Source organism: Aphelocoma coerulescens, chromosome 2 (genome assembly GCF_041296385.1).
Source record: "Aphelocoma coerulescens isolate FSJ_1873_10779 chromosome 2, UR_Acoe_1.0, whole genome shotgun sequence".
NCBI classification, from domain to species: Eukaryota; Metazoa; Chordata; class Aves; order Passeriformes; family Corvidae; genus Aphelocoma; species Aphelocoma coerulescens.
Genome location: NC_091015.1, coordinates 50,127,191 through 50,151,456, shown reverse-complemented (window position 1 = coordinate 50,151,456; position 24,266 = coordinate 50,127,191). Strand labels below are relative to the sequence as shown.

Genomic DNA, 24,266 nt, shown 5'->3' with positions numbered 1-24,266 from the left:
CAAATTTATCCTTACACCAGTTGAGGATCAATTTATTCATGCATTCAGTTGCTTGGCTTTCAGGCCTGCTCATGTACATGTTCATCTCATACTACTGAAGGACTGTTAATTTACAGCATCCATATACACTAGAAAACATAGAGGTGGTTAAAAAGAATCACCCTCTCCCCCAGACAACCACGAGAGCATGTCTGTCTCAATACTTTTAGAGAGAAGAAAACAGACGGCACTTACCTCCGACAGCATTACAGCGAGATGTCATTTCCCAGAGGACCAAAGCCATGGAGTACACATCTGTTTGTTTGAAGGACTCCATGTTCTCCAAGTTCATCCTGGACTCCAAAACCTCAGGGGCCATATATCTTGCTGTGCCAACCTACAGGAGAAGAGATTGGGGAGAGCTCACGAGTTGAAATTGCAATTCATGTTTTGGATTCCGCTGTGATTTAACTTCAGCTTTCACAGAAACAGTGCCATTTGACATGTATCCAAAAATTCAGGCTATACTTGGCACAGGCCATATTTTCTCCTGCCAGGGGAATCTGGCATTGTCCTGACTACCAATTTACTTGCACCTCTCTTGGTGAGGAAAAAAAAAATAGCCCTTTTTAGTTCCTTAAGCAAATAATTTTGACACTGACAAGTTTTCTCATTCTTTGGCTATTCACAGATAAACTCTGACCTTTGGGCCTGAAGCAATTGCTGCTGACCAAGTGTCTTTCAGATGAGCAAGAAACACACTGTATTATTTTGCACAGTGTATTACAGTGTTAGCTGTTTCTTTTCATGGTAGGCTTAAAAGGAGAGTAAATGCAGGCCTGGGAGAAGAAAGCAAACACACAAATACTGAATGCAGAACCACACATTTGAATCAAAACCAAAAATCTGCCCCTTTGAAAGAACATTCTCATAAACTTTATTCATACTGAGCCATTTTCAGCAATGACTTCAGCAGCTTTGCTGAGATCTAGATTATGATTTTTCATTACAGAAGGTGAAGTTTAAAAGTCTGGTTTTATCACAAGAAAGGATTTAAGAAGAATTTTAGGATCACTCAACAGTTGCTCTCAAACAACAAATTCTTCACAGGGTAGGTAAAAAAAGTGTATTCCCCTTGAAAAACTGCAAACAGAAGTCTTTCATCAGGCAAAGACAGCTTCAAGTTGGAGACTAGTTAAGCACAGAGATGAACAAACACAAGTGGGTGATGAAGTAGGACATATGATTTAAACGAGCTGTTTACACTACAGCAATCACTCCAGAGCCCAGAGGCAAGCAGGGCTTCCAAGGAACATTTCAATTACTAGGTCTGCAATTGCAGACAGCCACATAGTAAAGGCACAGTCTTGAGAGAGCCCTACGACACCCATTTTGTAAGTTTCTGTAAACATGTCTTACCACCTCAGGCTCAGGGCAAATGGCAAAAAGGGGAAAGTATAATAAGAAGGAGGAAAGATCAGGAACATAGCTTTGTCATAGGACCTTGCAACAGCAGAAAACCTGTGTCAAAAATATCCGAATGGTTGTAGGATCAAAACCTTTATAAACAGTGGAAGAGGAAAAAGTTCAGAGTGAGCAGTCTCAAAGTTAAGTTCCCTGCTATGCTGACACTGATGAATTTAAGGCCAAGCATGTAAATAGCAGCTATGCACTGAAGAGGTACTTGGGACAGTCATGTCTCAGCAGCACCGAGGTAAGCACCAACTCCCTTCCCAATATAAGACGTACATATGGAAACTCTGAAGCAGAGGTTGTTGCTACCATTAACTCCCTAGCACATGATTTCTTCCCCAAGCAGATCCCATCCAAAGCTGAAGAAGGTTACCAGCGCACATGGCCGACCCCCCACAAACCTTGCTGATTTTAACAAGAGTTAGTGATGCCTAAATACAGTTCCTTCACATTGCCACAAAGTCCTATTCTGGTCTGGCATTTCACACTCCCTTCACAGCAATAAAAAAGATTTTGCAGTTTTGCAGGAGAATGGAGGATGAAGCCCTATAACTAAAATGCACAGAAAAAAATGCAGAGAAAAATCGACTTGAAGAATGCTATCAAATCCATCCTGCTTAGAATTTATCACAGATTCCAGTCTGCTTATGTCCTTTTATCTGCATTTATATTATTAGGTCATTCGGTCAGAGACACTTTTTCTGTATCTTGAAAACACGTGACTCCTGAGTCTCAAAGGCATTTTTAGGTACCTAACCTCTGGAAATTTGGAGCTGGTTGCCTCTCTAGGGTCTGGATATGCTTCTTCTTTGCAAACACCTGTCTGCTTTCAGTTCTTGGTTTTCCAACTTCTAGTGAGGGATCATCTCTCTTCCTGCACTGTATTATCATTTTTTGTGACATTTGAATCTTTTTTTACTGAAGATCTTACATTTCTTTCAAGCTGTTGAGAGATGTTTCATGCCCTGAGGTGTATCAGTCAGAGAGACAGTAGATATTTCTCTTTATCTGATATGGGAAATCATCTATTACAAGGGTGCTGATGCTGCTGAAGTACAGAACTGCTGGCACCTACCAGCCCTTTGAACACAGTGGGAAGAAGGTCCAGACCTATACGGTCACATTAAGTAATGTCTACAAATATTAACCACCATAGACCACCAAACCCAAAAGCCTGCAAAGGTTCTAATGGGGAAAAAGGTGGTTTCCAGCCTAAGGCCTTTGCCTAAGGGCACTGGCATTGTAGTCAATAATGGCTGTATCTGCATGATATGGAAGGTAGTTGGGCAGATTGGAAAGAAGATGGCTTTGTAATGCCAACAATTTGCCTTCAATATTAGTGTCCAAGGTTGTCCAGAAAAACAGTTAAATACTTACACTCTTACTTATTTCATAGAAAGTTCCAGGTTTTCTTGAATTAAAAATTGGTTCAGCTCCATTATACATGTTATAAAATTGAATCTCCTGGTGGCAAGGGTTTGAGTCAAAGGGTAAATTTTCGAAATTATGCATAAGGCAAATCCTGGAGCAAGACCTCTTTAATAGAAGCTACAGCACTGAAGCTGGCATGTTGGGGAATTTAAGTGGGTTGCTCTTGTGTGCCCAAAAAGAATAAGGCAGAGGTTGGAGTCAAATCAATTGACTCATACTCCTTCTCACAGAGAAGAATGACCAGCTGGGTCACCCCCAAACAGATTCATTGAAGCTAAACAAAATAAAACAATGGGCTTCAACACCAGTGCCCAAGGACACCAACTCCAAAGCCATAACCTGTTCTGGGCAGCCCTGTACTTCGTCATCAGTGTTGGTGTGGACTGTGGAAGCGGCAGTATCAACACTATCCTCCTACTTCCACGTGTCTCTGAGCAATGCCAGAGAAATCAGCTTGCAATTTTAACCAAAGTATCTGTGGGTGATGACTTTCAGAGTCCCTATCTTGCTTCAAATGGGATCAGTCTTATGACTGACAATATGGTGTGACTTCACTGAACTCTAAAAAGATCTGGCATGCTGGAGAGAAATGATATGTAGCGGACTGGTGTTTGTAGCATTTTAAATATGGCTCAACTGATTAGCAGTCACTCCTGGCTCTGGTTAATAGATCTTCTAAAAATGAGATCAGGACAGTTGCTTTTCAATAAGGAGACTTTCAAAGGCAGATCTTCATTTGATAAACAGTAAAGCTCCTGTGAACTCAACAGAGCACTACAGACTGACGATCTGTCCCTGAAAATGTTCTAAGCTAAAATATTAGTTCCGTGTGAGGTAAAAGTCAGCTTAAATGGACAGGCATTGAATGACCTACGTACAAAAATATAAATATAAAAATACACACATAAATACATGTATAATTAAACTATTAGGAATTAATTAAATTAACAAATGGTCTGAATTTATACTGTGGGAGTTTTCATTAGAAGAGACAATATTTAGAGATCTATGTAGTCTTAAAAGCATTCATAAACATCCCCCTGGCATCCCTGTCAAGTAAATGAGTATTATCCACGCTCCTTAGTTGAAAAAACACAACAGGGCAATTATTTCTATTTGACATCCTTGTATTTGCTTGCATGTGGAGAATTTACTATAATGTTAAAGAGGATTCTTCTTTTTGAATTTTAAAATTATTATCTATCAGCAGTTATGTGCTTACACCTTTTGAGGACACAAGACTGACTTCACATATGCTGGGATACACCAGGATGGGGTCTAGTCACACAAAAGTGTAATGCCATCAGGCATGAAAACTGTGTCAAAACCTCACAACATGAAGCAGATCCTTATTGTATTTGTGTGTGTGTGCATTGCAGCAGCACCACGAACAGCTGCTAACAAGCTCATACATACTCAGTGTAAGTGAGAGGATGGCTGCATCATATACCATGTAGCTCTTCCATCATAACAAAACCTACATTGCACTTTTCCCATTGTTGCTTTAATGTTTAGTGCCTCTTTATTTATAAACACATTCACATTAATTTTTAATGATTTTAAGTTAAAGCTGCCACAGCAGCTTAAATTTTTTTTATCTTTTAAGGTTTTTTCATCTTTTCAGTTTTTTCATCTTTTCAGAACTGGCAGACCAACTGGTACATTACCCTCCCACCCCTTCAATCTTCTAACTTACCTGCCCACTGTTAGCCAAGTCATCCACAGACAGGGAAGGGTCCAGCCTCAGGGATAACCCAAAGTCACAGAGACAGCAGGTTAAATCATTTTTCACCAGGATGTTGGAACTCTTTAGGTCTCTGTGTACAATAGGTGTTTTGGGACGACCACAGGGTGTGTGATCACTGTGCAGATGGGCAATCCCTCGGGCCAAGGACCCACCCAGTTTCCAGAGGTCCTCCCAGCTGATAATGTGCCGTGTGAGGTATTCCTGCAAGTTTCCTTTAGCATGGAAGGCAGTGATCAACCAATACTGTTTACCAAGATCTGTCTTACGCTCCTCTGCTGTCAAGAACTGGAGGATGTTCTCGTGCTTGAGGTTTACATCTGAAAAAATGTCTTTCTCAGTTTTCCAGGAAGCATATTCTTCATAGGGGAAAATCTTGACTGCCACAGTTTCATACTGTTCTGATGTGTTTTGCTTCAATTTGGCTTTATACACTTCAGCAAATCTTCCTTTGCCAACAACTATGTCCAACTCAATGGGCAGCAGCTCTGTGTTGTGGTTGATGTTGTTGGCACAGGTGGAGCTGATGTCTGAGCGGTCATCGTCTAACATAATGGCACAGACATCACTGCAGTCCTTATGCTTCTTGGGCTTAACATTCTTCTCCCATGCCTTGTTGAGTTTCCTCTTCTTGTGAGTGCGGTAGGCATAAAAGATAACAATCACAGCAACAGAAATCACCAGTAATGGGACAAGACTTATGATTGTGACTTTGGAAATTTCATCTTTCTCCTCTGGCTTATGAGGGTCATCTGTAAAGAACAGAAGGAAGGCATGCGTGAGGTTATATCATAGTTTCATATGTACAGTTATAATTTTTATGCAGAATGCAATACATTATCTTCACCACAAACAGCAAATAATAAAAATAGTTACTGCTTTCTTGCCTCAAAATCTTGTTGTGTATGTAGGCCTCTGTTTACCAGAACTTCCCTGTCTGCTTATTTTATAAAAAGCCAGAACTGAACGAGCAAAAATCTAATGTAATTTAGTAGCTTTGTTCTTTTCTCAGGCTTTTAATACATAATGGATGAAACCTTCATTTTCCTGAATACAATAGCCAAAGTCTCCTGTACTTATTCTGTTAATGTATTCTTGGCAGAACTGCTCCTTTAACCACTAATTACTAGAACACGTTAATTTTTCTATAAATAAATAGACAATGAAGCCTGTAAACTCCCACTCGCCCAGTTATTACTCCAGATCCAGTATATTTTAGCAGGACCCCTGCAAAGCCATCTTCAGGAAGCCTGTTCACACACTGTATGAAAATATTCAGGCACAATATGTATGCTTGCATACAGACCTGAAAAACAAAACTCATTCTCATGCTTTGATGCATGTGAAAGAGTGTTGCTAAAACAAATTCAAACACCTGCTCAGAATTGTCACCAGCACCACCCTCCAGGTACTTTTGCATGGATTTATGTATTGGAAAACTTCCTCTTTGTGTTTCTTGCTGGCTGTACACTGGTTTTCTGCTGTAAAGAAGATGTTCACTCCAAACTCCATACTTGGTGTAGAGCACACACCAACATATTCTTAGGTGGAACATATAGGGAATAGAAGAACAACAGGGACCTATTCTAGAATAGGGATGTGTTCTGGGAGGAGTACAGATTATTATCCTAGAGGTGAGAGCTGCCCTGTCACCTCTAAAAACTACCTTCTAGTTCAGTATTTCTTAGGGAAGATAACCAGTTTAAAAGGGAACAATTTTGTTCCAAGAAGAGATTACCGGAGGGCCAGAGTTTATCTGAACCTGATTTGATTGAACACATGGAAATTTACCCTCTCAGTCTCCTTCTTCCTTTGAGTCAGATAAAACGTACTGTATCATCCTTGCATGAGGGAGGGGATTGTTTGGAAGAAATCCTGGGAGCCTAACCTGAATGGACTAAAACAACTGAAGCTGCAATCACAGTTAAGCAAGTTGCTTGTCTTGGCAGCACGATGCTCTGGTGGATGCTTCCAGCCATGTCATTGACTCAGGCTCTGTGCCTCAGGCCAAATAAGTCAATATGAAAAGGAAAAGTTTAATAAGCTCTGAAGGGAAGCTGTCACTAATTACATTAGCCCCAAGCCTCTGTTTTCCCTACTCTGTGCCTCTCAAAACAAAGGTGAGCAATGCTAAAAGGGATAAGGGTAAAAAGTTTACAATTAGAACAAAGCAGTACCTCTGACCCTCCAATTTCACTTGTAATCACTTTTCCTTTGTAAACCCAGGTGGCAAGCAGCAGGAGCCATCAGCTATTCAAAGGCAGGTGATAGGACATCTGAAAAGTATATTCTTTTTATTTGGAAAAAGGCTTGAATCCTGAACCAGGACGTGCTTCCTCTGTTTGGAAGGCCCATCAACCAGATGTAAGCAAGTAATTAAATCCTAGCCTCTCTCATAGGTTTTCAAGGAAGATGAAGTGCCTTTCTAGCACTGTCATTCCCAGCCAAGCACATGTCAATGACATGGACTAGCATTACCTACAAAGAATGTATTTCCTTCATTTATGCAAAAGAACATTCATGCAAAAGGAGGCAATCCCTCCTTCCAGACCGATGCAAACCACAAATCCTTATTCTCCAGTGATTTCTCTTGACAACAAAATGTTAGTAAATTTCAAACTTATTAAATTTTAAATCAAAACAATACCTAAAAGTTCATCACAGATTAAAGGCAACTCTTTTGCTTTCCAGCATATTGAAGAGGGAAAAAAGCCCGCTGTGTTTGTATGGTCGTTACGGAAGGAATATATTTAGAAAGTCAAATGTCACTGCCAGTAAATAGATTTGCATTGCTTATTCCCATGTGTATTCTTTGCTTCTAGAAAATCTGCTTTATTAAGAACTCGGGAAACACCCTGGTAGAGGAGAACCGACTGCATTGTGGGATGGCTGTTTTGGAGTTTTGGCTGCAAGCAGGTCACAACTATGTGACACAACTGTGACCTGTAACAATCAGAGAAAATAATTTTATTGCACATTTGGGGTTCTGTTTTGCTCGTTTTGGTTTGTTTCTCTTTTTTCTTGACCACAGAAAAACAGGCTTGAAGTTTGGATTCTGCTCTTGGAAATAAGAAACATGACATCTGTATCACAGGATACACTTGCTCACAAAGATGAAAACGTTTCTTTAGGGCCTTTAAAGTCCTTTGCCACAGAGCTGCAATATGTAGACCAGATATTTGAAATAACAGACGTCTTTCAAAATGAGTGACAAAAGCCCCAAGATGTCTTTCAAACAGCTCCCCGAGTCCAAGCAGTTGGAGGTAGCTGTGTGCATGTTCAGCTCTGAGAAGAAACTCACCCAAAGTCCCTGCTCCTTTACTGTTATGGCTACCTGTGTGAGGATCTCCAATCACTCCTACAGTGTCCTTGACCAGGCTGTATTATTTTGCCCTACAGCTGAGAACTCTCCAGCAGAGTTCACAGCTCCTTCAGCTCTTCCTCTTTTTGCACAAGAGAAAACTCTGCTTGTGGTGCAGGGGAATTTCTGGGTAGAAGGGAAAAACTGTCGATGTTGCAAATGTTACTTGAAAAAGAATGCAAAAAAAAATTAATCAAAGCAGAAGCTGAGCAGTTTGGCCACTTCCCCCTGAGCACTGTATCATCCTGCAGCCCTGCTGCAAAGTGACACATCCACTTTGGCACAGTTGCTTGGAGAAAGCAGAGAAGCAGGGGTGAAAAGCATACAGCTGCAGAACCCCACCTAAAGCAGCAGGGACAAAGGCTGTGCTAATTCTCACTATTTAAAATACTAGACAAATCCCACTCAGCATTTGGGAAGTGCAAGAACGAGCACACATCTGGGAAAACTGAGTGTCAGGACTGACAAGGCTGAACTCTAAGCTTAGGAGGGGACCAAGCTGCCAGACAGAAGAGTTAAAGGGGATAGCAAGAGCAAAGAGCTGGTGGCACTGACACGTGTCCTGAGCAAGACACTTCTGGAACTGCCTTTGATTCTGATGGTATGAGCAGAATCAAATCAGCCATTCCAGCACAAACTAAGGATGGGGTACTTCTCTGCAAAATCTGTGTACAAAATCGGGACAGGATCAAAATTCAGAGCATAGCTGTATGTTTGCATAGTGGCTAGCCAACATTTTATGGCTTGACTACAGGAATCTAAGAATAAATATGTTCACTTATAAATAAATACCTTTGACTGAAATCTCGTAATTTAAAAAAGGGGAGTGCAGCTTCCTCTTTCTGAGCAGTGGAATGAGCAAAACCTGGCTGCACAGGCAGGCAAGGAAATGGTTAAATGAAACAGCCTTTTATGTTTTGCAAACGTGCTCCTAAATAACTTTACCCACCCAGAACTATTATTTGGGTGGATCAGCCCTTTCTTAAGCTTCAAAAGAGCCTATTAATATAGCATAACAATAGAGACGTTGAGCTAAAAGAAAGCTTCCTGTATTCGGTTTAAACTAAGCACAAACCATCTGCATAACCCTTAACACTACCTAAGCCTTGAGGGAATAAGGCTCAGGTGCCAAGGGAAATGGAAACACTAGTTTTTTTCTGTGTTGAGCCTGCAAATTTTTTAGGTTGGTCTGCATGCCTTTGATACAACTTCAGTGTCACTGAACTTTGGAAAGAGCAAGTAAAACAATGGCAATGAAATGAGGACACACACTTGAATGGCAGGGCAGCAGAATGCCCAGCCAGTACCGACAGAACTACTTCCTTGCTGTCTGCTGCTCCTGGGAGCTCTAAAGCTGCTGCCTATTCAACTGCTAGTCAAAGCCACACAGCAGGGAAAGAATACATCTGATATTAGCAGAACTCAAGTTAAATATATCGACACTGATGTATTGCAAGCTTGTGCAGTGTCTTAAAAATTCCCAGAAACACAAAGTCACAAACCATGGTCCCAGCCACAGAACTGTGATCTAGTTATTTTGCAAGATCCCAAGACACAAAGCAGCCCTTTGAGCTGACTGGAGGAAAACTCCATTTTGCAGAAATTCTGAGGTTTCAAAGTTTGATTTGAATTCCACACTGGAATGAAAACCAACACTTTTTGAATGCTTTTGCTTGAACAGAATTTCTGTTCAAATGTTGCAATTTGGCAGGAGATGTATGTGAGTGCTGAATCCCAGCAGTGAGCGGACTAGTATGGGTGGGGTATGGGAGCTTCCAGTTCAAGACCTGCCCTGTTCGAATCAAGAGAGAGCTTTTCACACAATGGGAGTTTGAACCTTGCACGTGTAGTGATTTCTGAGCAAGACAATAGGCAACAAAATATGGAAAAGCCTGCCCATCTCTTTAGTACTTTCTGGATGAAAACTAGCTCCATAAAATGCTTAACTTCCAGTGAAATGAAATTTTCCCTGAGCAGCTGTTTGGGGTAATTTTGTTTATCTCTATTGAAGAATCCTGAAGTGGAAATGAAATTCTGTAGCTCAATGTCTCATGTACCTTCCTGATTTTGGCCTTTTTAGAATTAAAATGGCTTGGAAATCTCCAGCAGAACATTTTTTGGTGGGATATATTGATTTTGAAAACAGAAACTCTGCTTCTGACACTCCTATACTTTTCCCTGAAACAATCTTGAGGACAAAACTGGTCTGAAAGTGTATCCAACTTTTTAAAACTCCTGCTCGTTTTACAGGCATTGTTTTGGGGGCTTTGCAGATGTGGGGTGGGAAGCTTTTTTACTGGGGGTGGAGGGTGTTTCCTTAGGAAAACGGTTGATCCTGACACAAAATACTTGGTACTGAACAAATTCAAATGCCGCACCTCAAACTAACCTGCATTTTTTTATCATGATAGTTTCTTGGAAACATTTTAATTTTTCATACTTGCTGGAGATGATTTTTTTTTTTCCATTTAATAGCTTTGTTGTACAGGAGATCAGTTTCACCTCTCCCTGAGCTCTGTGCTGAACCAACTCAGAGCAGAAGAGAGAGATTACTAGATTTTAAAACCAGACTGGGCTCTATCTTACTATCCAGTGGAAAATAAACCTGGAATTTCTTGCAGACTTTCCTGAAGGTTGAATTCCTTCAACAAGTTCTTGTATTTGACAAGAGCTTTTTTGGACTAGGTAAACTAAAGCTGTCAAGGCCAGTAAGTTGTGCTTGAGCTGTATGTTTTCATCTTTTAGTCTGAAAAGGATATTACCAGAGTATCCGAAAGAGTATCTCTCTCCTGGAGAGGCACTACCTCCAGTAGCTGGCAGGTCTGCCAGACCTGCTGTAGAATCATGGAATTGTTTAGGTTGGAGAAGACCTCTAAGATCATCAAGTCCAACTGTAAACCCAGCACTGCCAAGTCCACCATTAAACCATGTCTCTAAGTGCCACATCTACAGGTCTTTTAAATACCTCCAGGGATGGTCATTCATGCACTTTCTTGGGCAGCCTGTTCCAATGTTTAACAACCCTTTTGGTGAAGAAATTTTCCCAGCTATCCAATCTAAACTTCCCTTGTACAACTTGAGGCCATTTCCTCTTGTTCCATTGCCTCTTACTTGGGGGAAGAGGCTGACCCCCACCTTGCTACGACCTTCTTTCAGGCAGTTGTAGAAAGCAAAAAAGGGTCCCCCTTAACCTCCTTTTCTCCTGGCTAGACAACCCCAACTCCCTCAGACACTCTTCATAGGACTTGTGCTCCAGACCCCTCCCCATCTTTGCTGCCCTTCTCTGGACACAATCCAGCACCTCAATGTCCTTCTTGTAGCGAGAGGCCCACAGGATTGGATGTGCTCTCACCAGTGCCAAGTTCAGGGGGATGATCACTGCACTGGTCATTCTGGCTCCACTCTTTCTGAAACAGGTCAGGGTGCCATGTGCTTTCTTGGCCATATGCTCTCACTACTGGCTTATGTTCAGCTGCTGTTGACCATCACTCCTAGGTCCTTTTCCTCCAGGCAGTTTCTGGCCACTCTTCCTTCAGCCTGCAGCATTGCATGGGGTTGCTGTGACCCACGTGCAGGTTCCAGCACTTTGTGCCCTAAGGGCTCACTTAAAGGTGTGGGAACTCATTCACTTGCTCTTTTGAGTATTTGGCTGCCTAAATGTAGCTCTGCAGTCAACAAATGGCTGGCAAACCAGACCCAGCCCACAGAGCACTTAATGCATGTCCTTGCCCAATGCCACCACTTATCTCTTCTCCTGAAAGGTAGTAAGGCAAAAGTATGAGCAATTTTGAAGACCTGTGGCAAACCCACTGCTGCTCTCCCCTGCAGACCAGCAGCTTTGCCCTTGGCAAATGACCACTCAGGGGATCAGGACTCAAGACTTCTCTGTAAGGCCCAGGGAAAAATCCCCAGTTGCATGACCCACTTACATGTCTTACATACTGGAAGAGTCATGCATGCACATCTGTCACCTGATGGGCATGGCTGCATCTCAGTCACAGGGGTGGGAGGCAGGCAACTTGATTGCCTCTGGGTGGCTTCCTTCAGCAAAAAGGCTGGGCAGCAATGACCTAATGGATATTTCATCTATTGTAAGCAGAATTTCATTTTTAAACTGATTGTCAAGTATGCTATTCAGCACCCAGGAGGTTTAAGAAACTCTTAAGCTCTAAGACAGAACAAATAGTTTGTTGCTGTTTTTATTCCCTCACTGCTGGCTAGAACTGTAATTCCTTGGTTTGCTGGCACAGCACCCATTTGCTTAAAATCTTCCACCCCCTAATGCATTCCCTTCCTATCTCTCCCATTCTAATAGGTCCCTTCACTGTGCGTACATGGCATCTCTCACACACTTCGACTTTTGTAGCTGAGCTTTCCTACTCAGCAATGTGAAAGCCAACATATTTTAACTTTACATGATGTGACTAAGTTTCTGTGATACATGGCTCAGTTACAGAGCTTGGGTGTCTGCTGCTGTTTGCTGGTGGTTTTCTGGAACAAATCAATCTCTCCAGTTTCAATATGTTCCAACAGATGCCACACATTAACCACTATTTTTATTCTCAGCCTGAGTTTCACCCCTCCAACCTTTCCCAAAATATTATGTTGCCAGTGTTAGTTACAGTTTGTTTCTGTCTGTAATTATTAAAGTCTCTTCCATGACAACCTGATAAAAGGTTGGACAAATTCCCATACTTATTAAGCTCTCAAGTGATGCAAATTGTAACAAATATGCCAACCAGACTGGAAGAGCACTGCCTAGTTTGTTTTTACACAAATCTGTAACTGAGCATGGTTATTTTCCTAAGAAGAAAACAATATCAATAATACAGAGCAAAACAAAATTTTGGCTTCTTTAGCCTCTTTTCATCCTATTTCCTTTCTATCCCATTAAGTGAATCAGATGTTCAGCATTAGACAGCCTCTCCTTTGGTTACACACAGCTGCAGGCACTGGGTGGGACTCTAGTGCCTGCAAATACCTAGGAGGAAACATAGAGAACAAAGCCAATATACAAGCAGTGAGAGGCTCTGTGCAATGTTATGTAATGTTACTGACCTCTTTTATGGGGCAGCTGGAAGACAGTTACCTTCTGAACATGTTAGTTGGATAACAGAAAAAGAGATTAATGAAAGCCTTTGTTTAAATTCACTTGGAAGCAGTCCAGCTGTAATCATCTCCCTTCGGGTGTTCCTTGAGCACCGGACAACTCACCACATAAGTATTTATGGACTGGTAAATGTTTGTGCACAGATTTTAAGTCTGCTCTTAAGTCTGAGTTCCTCCTATGCAGTCAAGTAAAATCATTAATGCTTTGACTCTAGTAAGGAGAGGAAGAGAAGAGAAAGAAAGGAAAAGACAGGGACAACGTGTTAGAGACAAATGAGAGACATGAAGTTAAGGACACTCTGAAACATTATCCATATCTCCTGCAGTCTGGGCATGGGACAAGGCATCACACAGGCATGCTTGTGGTGGTTCAGGCAGCAGAGCAACAGCTGCTCTCCCAGGTAACAACCGTACACAGTGAGCAAACACGGCACTTGACACACTGCAAATCCATAGGCTGTAATTCGTTCAGGCAAATGACTCAGCCACAATTGATTAATCAAATAGGTATGTCTCTTACACTCTCAATTAGCCAACTCTGTAAAACCATGATCAATGTGAAGTTTTTTAGGCAGCACAACACCATCCCTCCCTCGACACACTTCCCCAGTTAGCTTCATTATTCTCATAAACTCTTGTTGACCTTGTCTTGCTGACCTCTTGTTGTCAGTCATCTCTATCATTGAGATTTTGGTATTCCAAGGCAACTGTTTGGATGATTCAGAGTTGCTGCTAAAGATTTCCCCCATATTTGGGTGTGGTGAGAATGCCCAAAAGAATGACTTCATCTTGCAGTAGGTAAGCAATAAACAGTCTACCTGAACAATCCCACAGACACCTCAGTTGCAAGCTGCATGGAGATCTGCACAGCATGGCAAGAGACAGGTGAGGATAAAAAAATCATCGTCATGTAAGTTATTAGAATGAAACAACTATAAACCAAACAGAGCTGTGTTAAAATCCTGGTTCCAATTTTTGGGTTCTCTGCAATGTTGCTTGGGTTTGAATTTGATGCCCAGGATAACAACTGCATATATACTGACAACAGTACTTAAAGGATTTGTTTTCTTCTTTGTAGTCTCCACTGCTCATTTGCACGTTGCTGAATGACTGTGTCTGAATGAGCTGCATAAGAGAAAGGGGTTGCATGGCACAGCAGGTAGATAGGTCATGCACTAAGTAACACGCAGGAATCCCATTTTCTTGTCTACAATGAGTACCTGGTCATCTCGGTCCACAGAGAACAGGTCAGATGTGAGGCTGGAAAGGGCACAGTCCTGCTTGGTCTCTTAGGGTAAATAAGGCTTGACTTCAGTCAAAGAATTGTTTACAGGGATTGTTAATAAAACCCAGCTTTGTTAAGCAGTTGTCATGCTTGCACTGGCTAACGGCTGGGAGATGTTGTGGTGAAGGGAATGCTGAGGAACAAAGCTGCACAAGCATCAAGGGAGAACTGGGACTGTGCAAACAACTACAGACAGACCTAGTTCATCACAGCAGATCAAAGCAGAAGAAGGTAAAGATGCAGAAGATCCAGCAGACACAACCAGACATCAGGGAGCAAAAAACCCTGGTAGTCTAATCCTGCGCTCATTTTTTCCATGACAGAAGGACCAGGCCTCTGTCTGCCACCTAGGCAACTTCTAGCCAGCCAAGGCCTTCTACCTCTGATTCTGGCTAATCTTTTCCAGTGTTTTTGCTCCCTGGCTTTGCCTTCTGGTAACACGGACATTAGACTTTCAAATAAATAATAATTACAACACACTGGCATTAAATTTTGCTGTGAGAAGCATTTTTCCACCACAGGGGTGTAAGCCGCTTGCCAGTCACCCACAATTTTGTTTGGCACAAAAAGAGAGGGATTAAAAAATAAACACAGAGTAGTCAGATTTACAATGGTTACCTGTCTCCTGCATGTTATTCCTCCAAGAACTACAGAACATTGTTTGGAGCAATTCTGCACTCAGTATTTTCCACCAGGTGCCTGTGGCCTGAAATGCCAGGGATCTGAATCAGGGTCAGCCCCCTGACACAGCAGAACTACAGGCATGTTCAGGCACATGTTTCTGACTGTGTCCTGCAGATTGGCAATTTAAATGAAAATCCATACAATAAACAGGCATTTGATTTTGATGTAAGTACTTCAAACACTTCTGAAGTCACCCTTGGGTGAGTCAAAACACCTCCAATACGCAAAACCTTTAGATGCTTGTGTCTAAAAATGGAGTCAGGAGGTTTGCCCTTCACAGTCAAGACCTATGCAAGCCAACAGTGCTATAAACCAATTCTTCCATAAGCAGTAACAGCTCAGCTGTGAATCACTGGAATTTGGTGACTAACCTTTGGTGGAAATTAGAACTTGTTGCCTTACCGACAATTTTCTTTCTTACCCCAGAAACACCAGAAGCGAACTAAACCTGGTCTGTCTTAAGTGTGCATACAGGAAGAAGAGGTAAAACAGTAGTCGTTTATAGCAACAGCTTGAAAGGAAATGCTGCAATTCACAGGTGAAAAATTGCAATCTTTTTTATCTCAGTTTCTGCTAGTAAATGATTAAAATCACTGTTTGATCAGGCTTTTTTAGAGTAGCTCTTGTCTTGCTCTCTAAAACTATAGAATGTGCAAAACCACTGCAAAAATTCTTGCTCTGGTGTACAAGAAATGTAGTGAAAAAAAACCCTGCAAGAACAATGTACAGAATAGATCTGGATGACAGTCATTCCAAAGGCAAAATTATTACAGGCTATTATCTAGTTGTCTGGAGGAGCCATGGACCAGCTGGCTGTGATGTTCTGCTCAAAGTTAAACACAGACAGGAAACCGCATGTCTGATACTGTAAAAATCGTTTGTCTTCCTGCCATGGCTAACCAGGCAAGCAACCCAAAGGGGCTGTTTTCATTTAAAAGAAACACTAATCCACAACAATATAAAAGGAATGACAAAGCCTCAATTCTCCCCGCTCCCGACTGGAGTTAATGCCTGTGTTTGTGAATGAACTGGAAATGTTACAAAATGAAGTTTTACATTACTTTAATTTTTATCTGTAGTTATTCACTTAATACATATAAAAGTAGCACATGGTTTTCATGAGTCACCTAGAGTGCTTACAGCACGTGACATAGAACGAAAAGCTCCACTTGGAAGAGTGAAAGGAATTAGGGTAAAAAGACTGGGTTTAAATTTCTACTACTCCTTTTAGGTTGATCTGGAAGTGTGAGTGGGCTGCAGAGTTGATAGGAACGAAGGCACTTGTTTTGAATTTCTAGAACAGTTTTCCTAACCATACCCACCAAAGACACATTTATCAGTGACTGCGTTCAGCTACACAGCTCCAGGAAAAACAGCTATAACGTAGCTAACTCACAACAAAGTAGCCAAAATCCACAAGGGTGTGGTTCATGTTGTACAAAATCACTAGACAGCTGACACAGAGTAAGATCTCTTCTCTGGGAACACATTCTCGTCAATAAAATCAAGGCAATCAGTTAGAATTAGGTCCTGGGTCTACCATCTGTGCTCATATCAATACCAGTATATACTCCAAATCCTTTAAAGATCACCCGAGTAAGGGTTGGTCACACAACCATGGATCAGCAGTCAGGTTGTCTGGCTTCAAATCAACCTTGGGGAGGGGATGAGGAAGACGGGGATGAGGGGTGGCACCAGATATGGATAGCCTGGGCCCAGGGAAGCAAAGACTTGCTAGCTTGCTCTTGGCTAATTTGGTGTGGTTTTGTGACCTAAACTAGTTAGCCTTGGAAGCTAGGAAGTGAGAGCTACAAGTCACTCACATGGTTGTCCCCCTCAGCGCAGTCACAAACCATGTTTCCCAGGAGTGGAAACAACATCCCAACCCGTCGTTATCTCAGGTAACAAGGGCTTAATTATATCCTTCTCTGAGGAACTTAGGGGTGATGAGGCTGGGTGTAGTGGGCCACACTCCTTCAGAAGTGTGTGCACACAGAGTTCTGCATAGGAGGCCTCACTCTTGCCTGTGAGAGACCTGACTTGGTCTCAGTGAAAGAATCACAGCAGGTAGGAGAAAATAAAGCACGAGGGGTGCCTGCAGCACGCACATCTGTGTGTGCAGCATGAGGTCCACCAGCACTGCACACATCCATACTGCCCTCATTGTGTCTGCAGTGGCCTATATTAGCGTTCATGAAGTAGAATGGGGATGGTTTATGCACTTGTGGTTTGGTCTGTACTCACATTTCCCTGGTTTGTGAACTCACATATGCTTCCTTGTGCTGTAGTAGGTGTGAGGGAACAAATGTCCCAGAGAAGGAACCTAGCTACTTCACACCCACCACAAGAGAGGTACAGATGGTCACTTACACCAGGGAAGCTGACTTAAAATTTACATCCTATCACATTACCAGTAACATCTGTATATGTAGATAACACACTATGGCAATACAGCCTTTTAGAGGAGGTAGGACCTGAAATATGGCATTTGCCTTTAGTTTAGATTTTATAACGTAATTAACGTGTTGCATTTTGGTGTATCAACAGAACAACCGTGAGCATCTTGCTTTCATCTTCCATCAGCTTTTAAGTGCAGTGTCTTGAGCTGAATATTAGACTTACTTCAAAATGAGGACAGCCCGGCAGGAAGAAGTACCCTCAGAACACAGAAAAGAAAGGTTGAGACTTTGCAAGATTCATAAAAGACCAAAATAGCACCTGCCACTAGAAGTTCTCCCTCACAAAATGCAGTTCCAAAGTACATCGGTATAATACAGTTAATATTATATGCAAGGAATGTAGGAATTCAAGGTAAATTATTAAACCTACCTGATGTAAAAATGAGCATATCATTGCATTCTTCACCTGTGCAGGAACACATGAACATCAATCCCCCATCGTCCTTCTTTTCCCTCATCAAACACTGCTCCGATTTATAGTCATCCAAAATGTGACCATACAGTGTTTTCTGGGGATCGTGGCATATTGTTTCTAATGTCACATTTTCATCATTCTGTCTCCTAAAAATGAAAAGGAGAAAATTGAAATCAAAAAAGGAATATTTTACAAAGGGAGCAGACAGGACTGTGCCTGCCCAAAATTTGCCTCTTTTGAGACTATAAATGGTATTTAAAGAGCATCGTATTTTCTTCTCTGTCTTTCCTGAATGGGGTAAATTTGGCAGTATCTGGGCTCCTCACATTTGTACAATGGCACAGCTATTCCTATATCACATTACTGCTAAGCTCAGAAGAGTGCCTCTGAAATCTCACTTAGAATTATTAAAGCTAATGCTCAATGAACTGCTGTGAACTTCAGAACATACTTTTGGTTTTTGCAGTCACTGAGCAGACAGTAAAAATCTGTGGGAAATTATGACAAAAACGGAATTATTTCCTCAAAATCTGAGGAATTTCTAGTGAGTTGGCCTTTTCATTTTGCTTTTGAAGCCAACAATCAGCACAGTTTGTGCACTGAAGAAGTTATATATATATAAAACCTCAACCAACCAAAAAAACCTCCACCAAAATACCAATCATAAAAACTGATGCAAGCTAGAGATGCCTCACAGTCAGGGAAATATTTACAGCTGATAATCTGGACCATATTCCTGTGTTTTTCCTGGTCCACAGATTTAATTTCATTGACAAAAGTCTTGAAGGCAAAAAGCCCTTTACAGTTTTCTTGCCTTTTAGATAAACGGTCATGAAAAATCCAAAATGTATCTTAAATTGTACAACAGCCCCTTTTTATGGCGATAATAGGCACTGATGACTTACTAAAGAAGCACAGGACAAATATGGAGCAGCACACTGGACTGATCCTGAATTGAAGTGCCTACTTCCAACTATGCTGAACGTCCCAAGTCAATGGACACAACTAATCCCTTAGCAGACAAATTAGTTATGTCCCTCTGTAAATCAGCAGCAATTCTGCAAGCACTCAGTTCTGTTCCTTTAGTCCAGTTATTAACTCATTAACAGTGTTTCTGGCTTTCTTTGGTAGGATTGGATTCCCATTTATGAAAGCGCAAACCCTCAGTTTTTAGACTGGAACACAAGCTTAAAGCCAATAAATCCTAAAGAAGTATTACAACTAATTTTCATAACCTCTTGATTTCTTTGAACCTAGACATAGGCTATACAAAAGGCATCATGCCTACATCAAAGTCTCTACCTATACAGAAGTTTTTTCCCATTAAGAGGAAGTATTTCTACCTATACATGGCAATAAGCCTCTTGTGATAAATCCACATAATCTAGTTCACTTGAAACCTGAGAGAGAATTGTCTTTGTTCAGCAACTGTCACTACAATCCTCTCCAGCCTCAAATCTGTTTCTACTCTTGAGTGCTGTGGGTGGATACAGTTTAATGGTTTGCACAAAACCATGCCTCTTTTCCAATAACAGCTTAAGCTGGAACAGAACTGTTTTAGAAGAAAAAAAAAGTCCCCAGAACATTTCATATCAGAATTGTTAACCTCAAGCAACTCTTGGTATGCTGTGCACAGATATGAGTTGGGAGTGAGAGAGCAAAGCGTGGTGAGGTAGCACGGACATTCTGAGTATCAGAGCAATCGAGGAAAGTACTAAGCCATGATGAATGAGGGTGTGCTCCTGTCCCCAGCTGCAAGAAGAAATAACTTACCATATGGCAACACAGACTTCACTACTCTTCTCGCAGATAGAGGTGATGTTGCAGTTGCTCTTGCACTGATGTTGGTTTGAGCAGGTTGTTACTTTAATATCACAAAATTTGCATAGGTTTGACATTTTCAGTCCACTTTCCTTATTTCTCTCTACAGGTGATGTAAATTCAGCTTAAGAAAAAAAAAAAGAAAAGGGAATTCAGTAATGGTAGATTATCAGATTGTATTACTGCTTATTATGAAGATAAGGTTTTCATCAGAAGCAAACATTTCCTCCTACCTTAAATTAGAAAATCTTTGATCTTTCACAGCTACCAATTTTCTTTACAACAAGGTAAGTGCCACGGTGTCAAGACCACGTTAATCAAAGTGAATTTGACTTCAGAAGGAGCAAAAGTTGCTTTGTAGTTTGCAGAATCAAACATTTTCCAAGACCAGTTTGCACTGAAATAACTCCTCTGCACTCACCCGTTTGCATTACTCACAGGCAGCGTATCTGTCCTCCATGCATAACAATTGCATCATGGTCTGTGTGCCAAAGTAGCTGTGGGCTCCATAGTGAGAATGCACAATTAGCTGTGTGACATCATTATGACAGGGATCAGGACGAATTTTGCAATTTTGTCTTTACTAACCTGAGGCCTAACCTAGGTGTCATCCCTAATCTGATTACTGTTCACACATAAAAACACAGAGCTGGAACAGACTTTCAGCTTAAGGTAGATGGTCTGCCAGAGGTTGTGGGTGAAACTTGAGCTAGAAATGCAACAGGGCATCTGTGCAGCTCATGTGATCTACTACAGGAGTGTTACTGGGTTAATTCCAGGGGACTTGAACTCAGACTAACTTGCAATGACAGCCTGTCTTGTAGATGTCTGCTTTGACCCAACAGCTACTTTTCTGCACCCAGAAATTGAATCATTACATGCTTACTGGTTCAGAGTCTTAGTACTCACCATCTGCTTCAGTGTGGCAGTAGTAAGGAAAAAGATATTTTTTGTGCCAGTGTTTGAACTTCAGGAAACATACTTTTAGCTCAAATACTTTTGAAAAGCCAGTGCAGCTACAAGGAACAGAAAACGCTGACACAAACTTCTTTCTAAAGCTGAAACGAACATGCAACTATCTGAAGTGGAGCAGACAATCAACAATGGTTTCAGTCTGACTCACTTTGCAATGTAATTGGAAAAGTAGGTCGAACCGCTTTGAGGAGATACTGGGCTTACATGTGTCTTGGTTTTTGAGACAAAACTTCAGGAGGAAACACTCCGGAATGAGTGTTCCTCCCCTTTTCCTCCATCAATGAGACAAATGGGTCCCAAGGAGTGAAAGTGGGAAAAAGAAACCAAACTGTTTATTAACACACGAACAAAACAGGGCAGAAGAGGATAAAAAAACCCCCTCAAAATACAACAAATTCCCAGAGAGGGAACAGACACGGGGGCTCGGACCAGCCGGGGCCACCCTGAGGGCCCACTGGGGCTGCCCCCACAGGCTCCCCGGACTGGCGAGGAGGGAAGGGAGGCAGTGAGGCAAGGGGAAGGAAAGGGAAAAAAGAACAAGAAAAGAAACCAACAGAACCTTTTCCCAGCTATCCGGCACACAAAGGAACCCAAAAAGCAGCACAGCGCTCCCGGCGCACTCCCTGCCGAGCCCCGCCGAGCCCCTGGAGCCCTTGGGCTGAACCGTTCAACCGCCCCCTCCAGGCCCTGGCTCCGGCCCCGCCCCCGGGTCCATCTTAGAGGCACCGCGTCCTTGGGCATTGAGCGGGCGGGTAAGGAATAAAGCGGCTTCATAACGTCACCCCAGGACAACATGCAACACAGCCCTTCTCTTGTAGCCACCTGCATGTTAAAACTGTGTTCATATTGCTTTCTGTGGCCAAATGTTGCTAGTCAACCCGTAACAGGCAACCAGGGATTTGTAATTTCCCCCTCTCTATTCAATTAGCTGAGAAATCAATTTTTTCCTTCTAGAACTTCACTCTTTACTACCATTAGCCTATTTTATTATGGGAAATAAATATACATGATTTTTCCAGGAGGAAATGAAAGGGCCTCTTGCTAACATTTTCAATGGACTTCTGAACCATTGTGAAGGACTGAGAGAAAAGTCTTCCCTCTTCACCCAAACCACACATCCTTCTCACCACTAGCATGCTCTGGTACTGACCACTGTAATCCATGGCAAAACTTCCAATGGTTTTATGGTATAGAAGAAGATGCTAAACAGAGGGGCTGGTTAGGATGAGCTCACTAGGTGTGGCAGTGTGCTTCCCCCCTGCTTTTGGTTTAAGCAAGAGCCAACAGTGGTGGTTGTGAGGGCTGCACTTGGCTTAAAGCTGGACTCTGGGAAGACAGATAACAACACAATAGCTGGGGACCATAAAACTTACTCAACAGCTGAGGGTTAGTTGAGCATGTGCCAACCAAAATACAGCTGGCATGCAAATATTACTGTAAGTCAATCATCTTACTCCATGAACAGAGAACAGCCTAGGGTCTGCTAAGCTCTCCTGCACGGTAGTAGGCTGCATGCCAGGATCTCCCCTTGAACAGGAATGCCTCTTGAGGTTGCTCCTCAAGGCTGAGAGAATCCTTATTGCATCAAATACTCAGTAAGTGAACTGGGAATAAGCATGCTGAAACTTTGAAATCTTAGCTAAGTGAGATAAAGGATTGCTTGTGCACATATAATCCTTTAGACCGAAGTTCCTAGCCTGCAACTAGGTGTGGATCCAGACACAGCTGGAAACCTCCTGAGAAAGGGGTTTAGAATGTGAGGGGGTCCTTTCTGAACCCCATGACTCAACATGAGGGTGTCTCTGACAGTTTTGTCCCACCTTGTCCTCTATGCAGTAAATAATCAAGTGTACCTTGCCATCAAAGCTTGTTAAAGAACTGTCACTTTTACTATCAAACTTTGTTAAAATAAACATTGCCCTTCTCTCTTCCAAGGGAAGTGTGTCACTCCATTTACAACACTGGGAGAACTTAAATGGGTGGAGAATGCTGGCAGTATATTATGTGCTGGCAGAATTTTAAGTCCCAGGTAAACATTTCTTGTTCTTAATTATATGTGTTGCAACAACTTGCAGCAGCCATGCAGAGGAACAGTCTCATTGAGGCAGGTGTAGTAGGAACTCAAAAGGTCTTGAATGTAGTGTTCTATGAAATATGTGTTAACATAATCTTCATTACAGTAAACTGTACATCTCTACTGGAAAAGAAACTAATAGCTATAACAACTTATCTAGGTTGCACTAATGAACGAAACCTGATAGTGAGGGACTGTCCCTCTACCCAGAAAGAAACAATCTATGGTCCTAAAAGCCTGGAAGGAAAACAGAGACAAATACTGAGGGAGAGGTGAAGTGACTCACCCAAATTTACACAGGAAACCTGAGGCAGGGTGCCAAACATCTCACAACTGAGCACGGGGGAAAGACATCTGCTGCTCAAACTGCAAAGACTTCAGCTGCATCTCTGCTGCTTTCAGCTCTGAGCTCACGTGGCAGCTGTGGCACGATGGATGCCTCTGCCATAAACATGACGCAGTTCCCTCCAGTGTCCACAGCACTGGAACCAAAAGCCACATGAAGGTGGGTCCTTAGGTAAACTGTTTCAAGCACAATGTATTTGTTGAGAAAGGGTTTGGTTCCTATGCCGTCGCTGGCTGTGCCAGGTTCTGCCAAGGCTCACCCACTGGAACAAATGGATGACAATATGTTTGGACCTCTTCCAAGGAGGGATCACCAAACCAAACTACTTGGAGAAAAAAAAAAAAAAAAACAACAACAAACCCATCTGGAAAGCAGCAATCCCCTGTAAGGTCACGAACCTTAAGTTTCTAAGGTAGGCATTTGTTTAATCACTAAGAACAGTACCAAAAGTTTGGGCAGCTAGGGTCAGGTAATTTCTTATCAGATTTAATTACTGTCAAAAGCTAATGGGGTTCTTGGACTTCCAGAACTGACTACACTTGTATTTTCCCCCTGAAATTCTTCTAACAGAGGCTCACAGATCAGTGACCCTATATTCATGCCTCTGGCAGTTCAAAGTACGGTATAAACTGCCCAGGCGGACAAATTTTATTCCATGTTTCAATATTTGATTTAAAGTGAGACTGCAGCTTACTTTCCCTAAGACTGTCATAATGCTCCAGCAGGTGTTGGTGTGTTGTTTGTTATTCCTCATTGGCCTTGACCACTGTGATAACCCATCTAGTTCCAAAATGAAGCCAGTGTGACTTTTTCTATCTGATGCTGAAACCACACTCTGCAAATGGCCTGAGAGGAAATCTGGAGTTAGAGATGAACTTTGACATCACCCTTTGATCACAGCCTGCTACTAAACTCTGAGGACTTAGAAATCCTGAAAAGAAGGGTCTTCTTCCAAGTCACATGAACTCCCAACTACCTTTAATCAACAAAGTCCTACCTGGAGAATGACAAATTGGTAGGATTCTTCCCCAGGAATGTGTATTCACTCATTACCTGAGGGACCCACAACCCACAAGTGGTTCTGGACCACCAAGACTGCTACTCTTCTTG

At 42.0% G+C, this 24,266-nt stretch overlaps 1 protein-coding gene across 3 annotated transcripts in view; it reads right to left on the bottom strand.

Moving 5' to 3' along the window:
* TGFBR2 (transforming growth factor beta receptor 2) overlaps positions 1 to 24,266 on the bottom strand; it is a 62,848-nt gene that overhangs the window by 13,388 nt on the left and 25,194 nt on the right. For all 3 annotated transcript variants that reach the window (XM_069007376.1, XM_069007378.1, XM_069007377.1), the window contains 4 exons: positions 19,714 to 19,885; positions 17,896 to 18,086; positions 4,580 to 5,379; positions 235 to 376 (listed from right to left, as the gene is read on the bottom strand). In XM_069007376.1, the coding sequence (XP_068863477.1) occupies positions 235 to 376; positions 4,580 to 5,379; positions 17,896 to 18,086; positions 19,714 to 19,885 (1,305 nt within the window). The remainder of the gene's footprint in view (positions 1 to 234; positions 377 to 4,579; positions 5,380 to 17,895; positions 18,087 to 19,713; positions 19,886 to 24,266) is intronic.